Source organism: Magallana gigas, chromosome 10 (assembly GCF_963853765.1).
Source record: "Magallana gigas chromosome 10, xbMagGiga1.1, whole genome shotgun sequence".
NCBI classification, from domain to species: Eukaryota; Metazoa; Mollusca; class Bivalvia; order Ostreida; family Ostreidae; genus Magallana; species Magallana gigas.
The window spans coordinates 19,891,274-19,906,775 of NC_088862.1; the positions used below are offsets into that span (position 1 = coordinate 19,891,274).

At 34.1% G+C, this 15,502-nt stretch overlaps 1 protein-coding gene across 2 annotated transcripts in view; it reads left to right on the forward strand.

The window, feature by feature from the left end:
- Positions 1-12,434, forward strand: part of LOC105324606 (E3 ubiquitin-protein ligase HECW2) — a 21,537-nt gene extending 9,103 nt beyond the window's left edge. For both annotated transcript variants that reach the window (XM_011423723.4, XM_066073907.1), the window contains 20 exons: positions 110-199; positions 551-701; positions 867-940; positions 1,206-1,375; positions 1,533-1,615; positions 1,828-1,930; positions 2,215-2,376; positions 2,464-2,518; positions 3,428-3,608; positions 3,748-3,845; positions 3,977-4,097; positions 6,151-6,267; positions 6,628-6,780; positions 7,034-7,132; positions 7,334-7,466; positions 7,860-8,006; positions 8,283-8,397; positions 9,525-9,610; positions 9,829-9,941; positions 10,319-12,434. In XM_011423723.4, the coding sequence (XP_011422025.3) occupies positions 110-199; positions 551-701; positions 867-940; positions 1,206-1,375; positions 1,533-1,615; positions 1,828-1,930; positions 2,215-2,376; positions 2,464-2,518; positions 3,428-3,608; positions 3,748-3,845; positions 3,977-4,097; positions 6,151-6,267; positions 6,628-6,780; positions 7,034-7,132; positions 7,334-7,466; positions 7,860-8,006; positions 8,283-8,397; positions 9,525-9,610; positions 9,829-9,941; positions 10,319-10,430 (2,363 nt within the window). In that variant the 3' untranslated portion in view covers positions 10,431-12,434. The remainder of the gene's footprint in view (positions 1-109; positions 200-550; positions 702-866; positions 941-1,205; positions 1,376-1,532; positions 1,616-1,827; positions 1,931-2,214; positions 2,377-2,463; positions 2,519-3,427; positions 3,609-3,747; positions 3,846-3,976; positions 4,098-6,150; positions 6,268-6,627; positions 6,781-7,033; positions 7,133-7,333; positions 7,467-7,859; positions 8,007-8,282; positions 8,398-9,524; positions 9,611-9,828; positions 9,942-10,318) is intronic.
- The last annotated feature ends 3,068 nt before the right edge of the window (positions 12,435-15,502 follow it).

Consider the following 15,502-nt stretch of genomic DNA (forward strand, 5'->3'; position numbering starts at 1 on the left):
AGACTTTAAAAACGTTTTGCAAAGAACAAATATATTTAGTATTAGTAAGAGTGAACTGATATAATCAAGCTTTGTCTCCTCATTTCATGACTACAATTTATTGTAACAGAGGGCAGTCAGTCCCCATTACCCAAGCTCCCTGCCAGAAAGAGGTACCACCGTGTGGACCCACCCCCAGGGGACCAGCCCCTCCCCCCAGGTAAGACACACACCACCTTGTCTGGTTACTGTATCACAACACTTTCCCTCCTGGTAACTAAGACACTTCACATTGTGGACTTGTACTGTATCTGTAGATTATTGATTTTATGTACTTGCAATGTATTTCAGCGATTCTGCTGTTTTCTATTAAATCACAAGTACTGTATATACAATCGCAAACGCCAAACTTTTATCATAATTTTATATGGAGTATACTGTATAAAAATACTGTTGTTTATAGGATACTGCCACATGAGGTAAAAAAAGTAATGTATTGATTAATTAAATGGTCTTTAATATTGAAAAAGTGATACTATTTTTATACAATTTAAATTGTTGTCCATTGCAGGCTGGGAGGCCCGTATTGACAGCCATGGTAGAATATTTTACATAGACCACACGAATAGGACCACCACCTGGCAGAAACCACAGAATGGTCAGAGAACCATCCAGCGGCGCCCCACCATCAGCTCTGAGCAGCGCCAGCAGCTGGACAGAAGGTCAGTACTTGAAGTGGGGACAGGGGACATGTACGGTCCCTGACTGCCTTAAAGGATTTAATGTTTATCATTACTTAAATTAAGTTATACAAATATTTGGAATTCTTCTGCATTAAAAAATGAGACGTGCTAAAATACATAGTATTACATTGATTTCTATTTCAGGTATCAGAGTATTCGTCGAACAATCAACCAGCCTCGATCTGAACAAGAAACGTCAGCAGAGAGTACTTCTTCAGGTCAGTCTCCATGTCGCAATATAAATTAACAAGTGTTTTAGCAATCATATATTAAATGATTTATGATTGTGAACATGTTCTGTGATACATGTAGTATAGATATTCATTTTTAAATTTTAGAACTTATGGTTATAATGGTTATAATTTTTTTTACCTATATAAAGATATCATAAACGTGTCAGAACTGTAACTTGTAAACAAATCCACAATAGTGGTACCTATATTTTCTGCTTGGTTGAGTTACTGAACTTTGTGAAATTTACAGGCGGTAGTGATAACAGCCCCCAGACATCAGCTCAGTCCAGGGTGCCTCTGCCTGTCACCTCCCCCCCACCCCCACAACAGCCCCCCACTGCTGACCCCAGCGACAACAGAGTCCCAGCTGTCAAGTTCCTCATGCGTTCAGATTTCCTGCCTCTTCTCCAGGGCAATGATGTAAACAATATTATCTACAGCATTTTGATTTTGATATGTTTTACTTTTAAAAGATTTTATAATGGACATATGACCCTGAAATGTTTTCAGTAGAATTAAGATGAGCTGATAAACAGATTGTCAAAAAATCTCATTTGCAATTTTTTTTTTATTTCAGAGAGCAATGGCAGAATATAACAGAAATGGAACACTGAAACACATGATTACAAAAATAAGACGAGATTTTCACAATTTTGAAAGGTAGGAAAAACATGTGAATAAGGCTGTCTTAGAATGTTTATACAGAGAATATAAATTGTACAATGTATTTCAAACGTTTACAAAAATGCACCTTCATTTTAAGTTTTCAGTTTTGCAAGCCAATACATGAATATGTACTGTGTTTAAATGTATCCTGTATGAGTATTGCATCTATTAAATTTGATATTTTCATTTAACTTGTTTTTTGTTAGGTATCAACATAATCGAGATCTGGTATGTTTTCTGAATCACTTTGCGGACAACTCAAAGGAACTGCCAGCTAACTGGGAGATGAAATTTGACAGAGGGGGCAAGGTCAGTGAGTTCCTTCCCGATATGGATAAAAATAAGAAAATTCTCTGGACATAAAAATTGATAAGTTTCTTCAACAAATGTTACATATATGTACAAAGACGAAGCCTTGTAAATGAAGTCAAATGTAAATTATGTAATCTTTACCCATTTGTTTTATATTTTTCATCTCATCTCATTCTTTCAGGAATTTGTTAATACTGCATCTTCAGAAATGTACAGCATTCATTACATGTTTGGTGAATTTGATTTTACAAAATATGTTCAGCTTAAATGATCTTTCACAGATGTTTTTCATCGACCACAATTTGAAACTTACGACCTTTATTGACCCCCGACTGCCGACAGACATCCCACCTATCAACACAGACTTCTTGCACACCTCATTAATATTTCGTAACCGTGGGCGACGAGAAGGCAGCGACAGCCCTGTCAGAACAAGCCAGGCAGTATGTATTGATGGTTAACCTCACTCGATATTTGTGAACTATTTTAGAAGTTGACCTGAGATTAAATTGACTGACTTTTATTTGCAGCCTATGCCTCCCCCAAGGACTCAGCCCCCAGAGGAGCCTTCTGTTGTACCCACAGGTAAGGACAACCGAGTCAGCTCATATTGATCAGGATACTGTCTGTATCAACTAAATTCCTCGCCTCATAAATAAGATCAATTGCTGTCAGTCTGAAGTTTATTTTCCGGTTTATGCTTCCAATAGACTTGTTTTAAATTTGCTCAGTTGTGTTTGAAAAGAAATAGCTCTTTCACAGAAATGTCCTTGTTGAAAATTCAACCACTTTACAAATATTGCATGTTAGTGAGGGATGTATTGCAAATTTTCCCCCATGATTCTCTCATTCAGATGAAAAATAGTTTTTATCAAAAATTTCTCAACCAATCAGATTCAACTAAATTACGGTACATGAAAGTATGATATCAGCAGCTAAATGAATTCAAATTATTTTTCTATCAAATACTTTATGAACATGTGTATCCCTAGATCTCAGAAGACAGAATGGTATGTGGTAATGTGCATATCTAGACAACCATCTTATAGTTAACAACAGAAAAACAGATAATCAGAGAAAACTATTTGTGCTTGATTTATCTATAATGTTACTCTGTACAGTAGATGCTACTTTTAAATGTCAGACTAGAAAACTTACATATATACATATAGCTATGTATGATATATGTTGAAAATATATATGATGTATTTTTGAAAAATTAAATTAGTTTACAGTAAAACTTATTGAATCATGAAGTCAAACACTCAGATAAAACAGTTCTCTTCCAGATTGTGAATTTTCACATCGGTTGAAAGTTCCATGTGAATGATATTTGACATTCTCAACATTGCTTAATAGGGTCTAGTTAAATTGTCTAGTTCCATAAAACTTGTTAATTATTAGATTTTTTCATGCACTAGATAAAAGAAATGTCTGATAGTGTTTACAAGAATTCAAATGCAGTGAGTTAATAAATTATGATTTTATTTTTAGCGTACAATGACAAAGTTGTCGCCTTCTTGCGACAGCCCAACATTGGAGAAATTCTTCAGGAAAAATACTCTTCCTACAACAACAGTACCCGGTTAAAAGAGAAGATCCACAAGATCCGGGGGGAGGGGACAGATGCCCTGGACCGCCTCAGTAATGACGTTGACCTCATCATCCTGCTCAGGTCCAGTTACCTCCCTTACACAAAATATCAAAAGGACTTTAATGTGCCACATTATTCTTAGTTAAAGATATTCTTCATTGTCAAGGAGGAAATTCATATGACATCATTAATTTGATAGATCTTATTTTTTTCTTAACAGTCTGTTTGAAAATGAGATTATGTCGTATGTGCCTCAGAACCTTCTACAAGCGAACCCTTTGGGGGATTCCCCCGGGGAAACTCCTCAAGGATCTCCCAGTAAGTGACCACAACAAAATATGACAGGCTTTTTATTCATGTATAAATATTGTATCAGATGTTAGATATTCTAGATATTTTAGATTAACAAAAAAATTTTCATCTGACAGAAATATGTTTTTGTTTCACAGACATTCAGAGGTCCAACGTGCGAGTACATGCTCCTTACAAAAGAGATTTCCAGGCGAAGTTACGCAGCTTTTACAGGAAGCTAGAAAGCAAGGGCTATGGACAGGGACCCTCAAAACTCAAGTGAGAACTACATGCAGCTTCCATATTTTTTTCTCACTTCCAATCTTTTTTGACGTGCCGGTTTTGTAAAATGTGAAAATTTTCAATGTAGAGATAATTACATCAGAATATTCAGAAAATTACCACTGTTACTTAGCATTTTTTAAAAAGAAACATGTTTTTTATACTTATTTATAAGTCACCAACTCATAATATTTCATATTGGGATCCAATAATTAAAATGATAACAAGTGAAAATATTCACATCTATAAAGATATAGTTTTGAGCCTTTGTATATGGAAGATATTTTGACAAAAACATTTGTACATGTATCAGCAAAATCAGATTAAGTGGATTTTGAATGAAACTGTGGCCAAATACGAGGGTTGTCCGATTATATCGTAAACTGAGGACAATGCTTCAATTATGTTCACTGTAATTTCTTCAGACAAATGTATGTATTTTGATCATTGATCCTTTGTCAAACAGTATCCTAAAATTCAAATGCATGCTAAATATATTCTTTGAGAAACATTATAGTTTATATAAGCGGCTTTGCCAGGCGCCACTATATGCTACATCAAAAATAGCCAGCCCTTAAATCGTTGTTAAACCCTTCACTTTATTCACATTATTATTCACGTTCTACATGCAATTCTGAAAATGTGTTTGAAAATAATATTTTCTTTGAACTTGTACCCTGAGTGCACATTCTCCATGTATTTCTAGTTTTGTTTTTAAAATTCTCCTTAAGAACAAACGATCTGCAGACTCCAAACATGCCCTGTATTATCTGTTTCCCTGAAATGTGTCGTATAGCATTTTGTCGTCCATTTACTTGTATATCGGTTTCTTTTTCACTTAATGTTATCATACTTGTCCAAATATTTTCGATGTTGCTAGACTACTTATTTACAAAATGCATTTCTAAGCCATTTTGTTAAATTTATTATGGCCCCCTTCAAAGAAGAGAGGGCATATTGCTTTGCTACTGTCAGTTGGTCAGTCTGTCAGTCAGTCCAACGACAGTTTCAAATCATTTTCTTTGCCGAGGTTGAAATTATTGAAATGAAATTTGGTATACAGATTTATCATAATAATGTCTACTTCACGTTTTATTTTAGGTACGATCGAGCAATTTTCAACATAGTTATGTCCCTTGGACAAAATTCCAATTATTTACAGTTACAGCACAGGGGCATCGTATCCGTTCTACACTCGATGACATATTATATAAATAGTGCCTGTTTGGGAGGGTAACAGTTGAAATTGACACCCCGAGAAAACCATTGTCAACCGACGCGAAGCGGAGGTTGACAATGGTTTTCGAGGGGTGTCAATTTCAACTGTTATCCTCCCAAACAGGCACTATTTATTTTGTTATACTGAATGTCTTAAATTTAAAGAAAACTTTACTGCTTTTACATAGAAATAACGTGAATTCTACGGCGAACCGTACGCATATAATTTTCGCGCATGTAACAATTTTTAATGTTACCCATTGCTAAGTGCGTTGCTAATGCTGAGGGTAATAGAAAGAATTGTGAACTGCGTCTAAACCAATCAGATTTCAGTATTTAACATGAAAGTATAACAAATTAAATAATACACCTTGTGTATTATTTATATATATGTCATCGAGACTATCAGTGTAGAACGGATACGATGCCCCTGTGGTTACAGTTCACAGTTTCTGCTCATTTTCTTCACAGAGGTTGCAGATATTGAAGTGAAATTTGCTATATATATTTATTATAATAATATAAAGACAAATTCGATCTTGCATATGAAAAAATTCCAATTATTTGCAGTTTCTGTTCATTTTCTTCTTGGTAACAATTATGATGTGCAAGTAAAAGGACGTGTACATTGCACATATACACATACAGATGAAGCATATCATGAAGGTGGACAGAAAGAAACAGGGATAAAGAAGATTGTTAACACTTTTCTTGCTACTTGTGAAACTGAACTTTCACCATCTACATGTACATGTACATGTATCTGTAAGCAGTTAAATATGACAACATTGCAATAGTTTAACTGAAACTTTACTCTTCTTTTTTGAAATAGACTGATGGTGAGAAGAGATCATGTTTTAGAGGATGCCTTTAATAAAGTCATGGGAATCACAAAGAAAGAAATGCTTAAGAAAAGCAAGCTGTACATCACTTTTGTGGGAGAGGAAGGGTAAGAACATTGATTCTACCTCAAATCTGTTGAGATAAAAATTAGTTATATTGAAAGAAACTTCACTAGAGTTAGAAAGCAGCTTTATTGAAAGATGTTAATGGGAGACCTTCATTAGAGTAGACAGTGAAGATTAAGTAGGCAGCACAAACAATGGTATATCATGTCTTTCATAACAAAACTAAGATCAGCCTAAGATGAATAGATTTAGGTTAATTTCTTACACAAAGAAGAAAATAGATCAGTGTGATGTATAGAAATTTTTTTATCATTAGTTAGGACTGCATACTTTAAAACACAAAGAAATTACAAACTATTGACCCTGAAAATGATGAACCTATTGTGACTGGTTGTTAACAGGTTGGACTATGGTGGTCCATCTCGAGAGTTCTTCTTCCTGCTGTCCCGTGAACTGTTCAATCCTTACTATGGACTGTTTGAATATTCTGCCAATGATACTTACACAGTCCAGATTAGTCCAATGTCCACAATTGTCGAGGATGCACATGAATGGTGACTTTCAAAATTTATCATCTGATGTTTGTAAAAGTAGACAATTATTTTCAAATGAGAACACTAAATCTTCTTACATTAGAAGTGAAGGAAATGTTCATGCCAATAGGTGTTATTTGTATTAAAAGAATATATTTAGTCATCAAGTTTTGTTATCATCATTAAATCATTGATATAAAGTTTATCAGGGTAAAGCATTAAGTGACTAGCTGAGCCTTGACTTCCTGGCAGTGATAATGATGTTTGTTTACAGGTTCCGCTTCGCTGGCCGAGTGTTAGGCCTGGCAGTGGTTCACCAGTACTTGCTGGATGCTTTCTTTACTCGACCCTTCTACAAAGCCCTACTCAGACTGTTAGTACAATGGATTCTTTATACTTTAGTCATTTTACTTTCTTTTCCTTTTAATGTACAAATGTATTGAGTTTAAACTATAATCCCAAGATTTTTTAATTACGGTAATTCACAATTCATGTCTTAGGCCATGTTCTAAGTAAATTTTGAGTTTGCTTGTGGTGAATAGAATCCACTGATTGACAAGCTTTGTTTATGCAGGCCATGGTCATTGACGGACGTGGAGACACTGGACGCAGAGTTCCACCAGAGTCTGCTGTGGATCAAGGAGAATGACATCTCAGAGGTCGACATGGACCTGACCTTCTCTGTCAATGAGGAGGTGTTTGGACAGGTACAGACTACTGTAGTGTAACAAACGAAAAGGGCCCTGGACTAGCTATAGCTTTATTGCAGTAAAAACTCTCTATTTCCATTGAAAGTAATGAATTAATAAAAAGAAGTGTTTTAATGTTTTTATATACTGTATTTGATTTCACTTGTTCAGATACATAATTGAATTGCTGTAAAAATTGTTGATACAATTCCACTGACATTGATATTGACCTCAGTATTATACTTTGACTAACATTTGGCTTTCACTGACATGTAATGTAAGGGAATGATACTATGGGAAATTACATGTAACTTTATATATTACCTGACATAGATTCTCACTTAAAGAGGCCTTAAGCCGCCTTATTGTAGATGCTTTAATTTATTTTGTACAATGATTCCACATTTATAGGTAACAGAGAGAGAACTGAAGCCCAATGGTAAGGTGATCCCAGTCAATGAGAGGAACAAAAAGGAATACATAGAGAGGATGTCCAAATGGAGGCTGGAGCGGGGCGTGACTGAGCAGACCGAGAGCCTCATCAGGGGATTCCACGAGGTCGGTGAACTTATCTGTCCTTGACTCTATATGTTTATTCTTTATGCCATTTCGGTCTAACATTTCCATAAAAACCAGACATCTTTTTATTAATAATTAAAAATGGTGGAATGGCAGCTGCTATAATTTTCTTGACAATTAAACCTTACCCCGCAGAATAAAATACCGGTAACTTAAACATTGCTTTTACTTTTGTTCTTTTATCTCAACCAGGCTGTGAAGCCACAGGCCACCTTACAGTAATGTTCTAGTTGTGACTTCCATTGTTCTCTGTAGGTGATAGACAGTCGACTGATCTCCATGTTTGATGCCCGTGAGCTGGAGTTAGTGATAGCAGGGACTGTGGAGATAGATGTGAAGGACTGGAGGAAGAACACAGAGTATAGATCAGGTCTGTGGCTCCAAGTAACGGGCGCCAGCCATACTTAACAAGCTCAGTAACTTTTGATAAGTCAAATTCTTTTCTTAGATAAAACTTGCATTATGCAAGTACAGTTGCACCTGCAGCTACGGCCACCTTTATCAGCGGCTATGAGCTGCCAGTTTTAATCCCGCCCGTTTCTCACTTTAATTTAACTGATTTAAGGTCCCGTGATTTAATCATGCCTGTTTTCAACGGCCATTTTGTCTATATTGTCACATGACTTCTGACTCTGACATGTGACCCTGTATCGAAAAAAGCCAAACTTTGACAGCTGATAATGAGTTAATGACAAATAATTCAATGTGTTATTTGAAGTCTGCTGAGATTTAATGAGATAATTGATTATAACACCTGTTTTGTGTCTTTATATACATGTACATCTTTATATACTTATATTCTTCATTACAAAGTTATTAAATGGCCAGTCTTGCGCTTAACAGCTTTACATGTACAATTATTTGCCGATATTACACACTTTTTCTAGAAAATTTCTTTGAGAGAATTACAGAGGTGCTTATTATACACCCCAATAGAATTTTTACACTTTTTAAGAGCTTAAACATTGGCTATCGTAGTTCAGTACTTAGCCTTTGTACGGAAACGCTACTTCTGATTGTTTACTGCATTTAATCAATTGAAAATTATTGTTTGGGCGTATTTAGCAGAAAATGTTTTGCTCTTAATTCCTTGATGGAAAAATTAAATTAAAATGGCCATTCAAAATTAATATAAACTGTTTATTCAGCAATCGGAGCTGTGCATTCACCATCTCTGTGTACGCAGCCATTACAGATGCTGTTAATAAATCTGTGCAATAGAGCAAAAATGAATATACTCGGTGTTTATTTTTTCATTAATTTGAAATCTGGAATAAGAGGCCACCTGTCTTAAGCCGCCTGTTTGCCATTGTCCCACAAGTGGCCGTTTAAAACAGGTGCGACTGTAGATACAAGGATGGTTGGGGAAAAAGTCAGTTTTAAAAGCTCTGTAAATGATAAACTTGAAGATCACTGTTCCTGATTTCCTGTAATCATCGATGCAGGGACATGAAGTTTGTATCACAGCCCTGACAAATTGTTGTGTTGTGTTGACAGGGTACCACGACCAGCATCAAGTGATTCAGTGGTTCTGGCAGGCCATAGAGAAGTTTGACAATGAGAGGAGACTCAGGCTACTGCAGGTAGACTATGACATCACTGCAGTCTGAGATTCTGGTTGACAGTTTTGAAAACACATTCGGTGTTTCAATATTGAATAAAATTTTGATGAAACACCTAGTATAAATTCTTTCCAAAAAAAAAGTTGTTTAAAAATATCTGTAGTTAAACTTTGTGTAAAAGATTATTGAGTGAATTTTAAAAGAACATATAATTGAGTAAATGATGTTTTGTTGTTCAGTTTGTGACGGGCACCTCCAGCATCCCATATGAGGGATTCGCAGCTTTGAGAGGAAGCAATGGACCCCGTAAATTTTGTATTGAAAAATGGGGCAAAATTAGCAGCCTTCCAAGGTCAGTTTGTACTGTGTTATAATAATGAGCATAAAACTTGTCCCCTTGTCAAATTTTGCATTGATTTCTGGTCCCTCATGCATATCTCATTTTTTTTGTGAGATGGAGAGGTTTAGCGGAATAATTTATTGTTTGATTGTTAGCATATCAAGGTTTTTTGCTAGTGATTTTGAATGATAAGATGTATCTTTTTGTATACATGTAACGGTACAGAGTGCTCCTTCATCATGGCTAATTTATTTTTGATTCTCATTATTTTTGTTATTGTTATTTTTGATTCTTATTGACAATCACTGTATTTAAACATGAAGTTAAATCTCAGACCCTTTCCATTTCCCTTTGTCAAAAAACATTAACTTTTCTTTTGAATTTTACAGAGCACACACATGCTTTAATCGACTGGATTTACCAGCTTACACTACATCTGAAATGCTGTTTGAAAAGTTGGTCACAGCAGTGGAAGAAACAAGCACATTTGGGATTGAATAATCAAGGTCATAAAATGTGTCAATGTGTTCATTAATTCCTGAGGACACAGATCACTTGATGGGCCTCTTGACCCCTAACAACACATCTTTGTGCGTTACCAATGTTCTTCTTTATTTTTATTGTACAATCTTTTATCATTGATGGACTTATCAGTGAATATGAAATATTTTGGTGTAAAGCACAGTCCTTCAGTGTAATGGCTTTTTAGCTTAATATAATTTCTATAGTTTTTGGAAACTGTCGCAAAGCATCTTAAAGACCATGAGTTTTGGCCTCTAGTCAGTTTTTGTATGTGATATGCCAAGTTAAGAAACCTAATGAAGATATACAGGTGTATTTGTTTCAATGTTAACCTAAAATTTAGGTTATTTATGAAATGATGCATGCAGTGTTAGCATAATTTTGACTTTGTTTGATTAAAATGTATAAAATAACATATATCTATAACTACACTGTTCCTCTCCAAAAGTATGCAGGTACAGTGCATTTATGTAAATGATGCTTAAATAGTATGTTTATCGGAATATATTTGGAAAAGCATAAAGGATGATTTCCAACTGTAAATGACAAAGTATTACAGTTGTTGGCAACTAACTGTCCTGAGTTGGCATTAATTAACATAATCAAATATTTAATTAAGTGGTAATTAATGGTTGTGATGATGATGATGTCATTGTGCATCAGATCTGAGTATTTATTAATCAAAGTGACTTCTGATTTTTTTTTTGTACCAGGTATATCAAACTGCTGTTTATTTTCATCAATTTCATGGATTTTCATTAATTTACAAAATGCCCGTAAACACTTTGATGATGCGGGTGAAAGTAATTCATGTACCTGTTTCTTCAATACCTAATCCTTTCTTTCATTTTGGTAAAAAATATTTGTAAATAAAGCAATACACTGAGTGCAATTTACCGATAATGAAACCAAAGTTGCATAGACATCAAGATCCTTGTGCTTTACTTTCCTTATTTGTTGCAGAATAAAAAACAGTGATACAACACTGCAATGCAAAAAGCTCAGTGTTGTAGGATGACGAAAACCCAGATGATAGTTGCTATAAGCATAGGTATATGGTGTAAGAAAGCTTTATCATTATTCCAGATTCTTTTGTACAAGAAAACAGTGCATACGGTTTTATATGTTTTTATTTTATAATTAGTTTTTACACAATAAGAACACCTAACAATATTTAGGTTTTAAATGGTTACTTGCTTTAAATCAGCCAAATAAACTATGAAAAGATGGTACAGAATACTTTAAATTCTTGTTTGTTGTTGTTTTTTTCTTTTTCTTCTCCTAAACTGATTAACACAATTTTTTGAACTTTTTTCTACAACATGTATTATATTTAATGGGAACAAAACACTCTCCTACTGTTAATACAATAACGAACAATTTTGTCTGAATGTAAACAGGAAAAGAGTAAGATAAGAATGGGTATTGGCATATGCCTGTGCGTTTCATTTTGTAGTTGATTTTTGCTCTTCGTTGTACGCCTGTGTTGTGATTTTTACCCGCAATTCTGTGAAGTGAATTGTGTATTTATACCTATACATGTGTTATGCCAGTACAGATTATGTATCCTTGATTTTATATGTATGTATATATATTACAGTTACACAAAACTTGCGGAAAATGAACTAAAACTACACGTGTAATCTGAACATGTTGTTTACAGCAGTAGGAAAGCATAAAAGACTACATGATGTGAAAATGTTTACAGTTTTTGTTTGCATGTAGAAACAAATCTGTATGTAGATTATGAACAAGTTATCCTTTAGAACAAGTGTGCATTAGTTTGAACCTCAGCTAGACAGTAGATTAATCTCTGAATTCGTAACACATGCTTGCATCATTCCATTGTGTTCATGTTTAAGTGTATATATATATAGAGAGAGATATTATCAATGTTGATATTTATTTTGTTATTTCAGATTTAGTCTTGGCTTTCTTTCTTTTGCACTGTGAGGTCTGTGTTAGCTGTTTCGGGAGACAATTCTCACCAATCTGCTCAGTCATTTTTGTAGTGCAAGCAATTTTCACTTTTTTTTGTTATTCTTTTTTATATAAAACCCCCCGATCTATAATAGTTTCCTACAAATTTTCATTCCGTAGGTTTTTTTGTTTTGTTTATTGTTTGTTTTACTAGTGTAAGAATGTTAAAGCATGGGAAAAAGCAAAATAACATGTATGATTAGATATTGTCATAGTGGATGTCATGGTATGCCTAATTTGAAGACAATCATGAACTGGATTTTTAAATAAAGGTTACCCCCTTAACTCCCTACTCCCAATGAACAAGTTAGTCAGCAGGTATTGCTTTCATTACAAAAATTTGATTTGGAAATTTTGTAATATAACTATGATATTTTTTATAATTAGAGTTTGCCATTGTAATTCAAATTTTCACTGCTTCAGGATAATGCCCTTTCTCTTTTTCTTTTGGAAGGAATTGCACAATCAGCTCATTTCTTGTTCCAAGGGCAATTTCAGTTTATGGATACATATATATATATATATACCTCAGTTTTCACCATCACTATTCCATTTTGTCATTCTCAGTAAACAAGAAGATATTCAATTTCATGGGCAGTAAACCACCATTGCAGTGTACATTGGATGGTATATAAATTGCTTTTGTCATAAGTTTGATTGACCGGCTTTTAATGTTTTTTTAAAGCATTTTCTGTCGTACAAATAACTACACTGAACATAAATATACAGAGTTTCAATTGTAGAAATGTAAAGAGGACTTTAATCTGCTGTTGGTTTTTACTTCTGTTACAGTGGTATGGCATCTTTTGTCGTTTTTTTAAAGTTATAAATATTTGTATCTTCAATGGTCAGAATTATTTATGTGCATCATAACAAACATGTTGTTTATGTTTTATAAATATTAATGAAAAAATCCGTTGTTCTGTTATTATTAGATATGTTAAGTAATCTAATGATTGGATATGTTAAGTAATCTAGTTGGTAAACATGAACACTCTAAGTCTTTGAATAATTCAGCTACATCCTAAGAATAGTTGAACACGTCAGTCGATACTTTTAATTGGTGATTTTGCACAAAAAATATTGACTGTTCTTTGCGATTCACCATATCCTTGTCTGTAATCAATTTTGTGTTGAATATATGTACTTTCTTCTTTAATAATTTCAAAAGATGTAATATGTTCATTAGGTTAAAACGGTTGCAAATTGATATATAGATTTTTAAAAATGAAAACGCACTTCTCCGTATTTGGCCTTGTCATACATTCCGCCAAGTATATGTAAAAATTGATCAGAAAAAAAAACAGGAGCGCAGAAGCGTACTGGTTAAGTAGAATGTTAATTTAATATTAGTGTAAAGGATATAAGCCAAAAACTGTCTATTCTGTAATAGAAAAAACTGATGGCGGCCCGTGTACTCATATCTAGTGTTATTTGTGGTAACAAGTAACTATTGTGATTTCCTGGTGTTATTTGTGGTAACAAGTAACTGATGTGATTACCTGGTGTTATTTGTGGTAACAAGTAACTATTGTGATTACCTGGATTGATTTTTGATTCGTGATTCTGAGAAATGGAGTACATAAATACGATATTTGACAATATATTAGTTTTTCGAAGTTGTTGTTTCTGCTGTATCGCGTTATCTGGGCCATTAAAATGTTTCTTTATTTGCAAATTAAGTGTCGTATTTTTGTTTCCAACTTACCTATAGCAATCCACTGAGTTAAGAGTTTACATGTAACTTGTGTGTCTGTTCATTATTTTTAAGAATGGACAGCTTTGTATCCACTATTTAAAAATGGACTTTAGGCAGTGGGTCATCACTCCAAGCTTTGTCATTTTTACTGGTGCACAGTGTAGGAGCGGAAGTGTACAGTTTTGGGTAGCGCTGTTCGTCGAAGCGAGTAAACAAATTGAATATGTAGCTCTGCGTACAGTCGAAGACAAATTCAGTGTAATTTTAATGAAATGAATTGATCAATGGATTTAAAATTGTTCTGTAACAATTCAGTACGTTACAGTAATAAACTGGCAAAAATATAAAAGTTGTATGTATACGATTTTCAGGTGAACATTTTGAAAATCAGTACCAAGGGTCACACTTCAAGATTAAAATCATTATTATTTATAAAATACAATTATTACAATTGATATATCTTGAAGAGAAAAACTTGCTTCTGATGCTATTGCAAATATAAGTAGATAAAAACCCACCAGAATATCACGAGCTTTGATTATTTCATACTGAACGCGCAGCAGAAAAGCATTGTAATCTATTGTACGGGTAGCGCTGTTAAAAGCATTATATTTACATCTACCAAGCATAATTTCCTCTATTTCTTACGGAAACTTATAGTTAATTCATAGCTCTACAGAAACCGCCAGACTGAAATCTACACGCCCAATTTATCGATTGGTCGAATCTCCAGCGGCTGAAAGTGACAGGACTGAAATTGACACGCCCTGTTTATCGATTGGTTTGAACCTACAGCGACCTTGGTAAAATCCCGGACTGCACGAAATAATCATGACGATGCCAGACTCAAAGTCTGGCAGGAGACGATTTGGCTGTTTCTTTTAGCTAACGAACTTTTGTACATTAACAGTAATTTAGTGAATTTTACTAACTTTTCATAATCAGTTTATTAATTAGTTAAAGAAAGATGTTAATATAAACAATAAAATGTTTTCTTTGATGATTCATGCGGGTTATGAAGCTAGCGATCATTGCAGGAAAAATTTACATAACCTGCTAACGCGGGTTATGTATTTTTCCTGCAATGTCGCTACCTTCATATCCCGAATGAATCACCAAAGAAAGCATTTTATTGTTTAAGTGAATTTGTTTTGGAAAAGTTTGGTTTCGGATGGCTTAACTAAACAGAACGACAATGGTATGAATGGAATATTTTTGAATAATTTTTTAATGATGGAAAACAAATATTGTAGTTGCACCCCCCCCCCTTGAAAAGTAAAACAAACAACCCAATACATGTAATCATCACAATCATCAAAAATAATTTGAGAAAAAATATAAGGCACAAAGGGTGTTAGGAGTTAAAAGAATC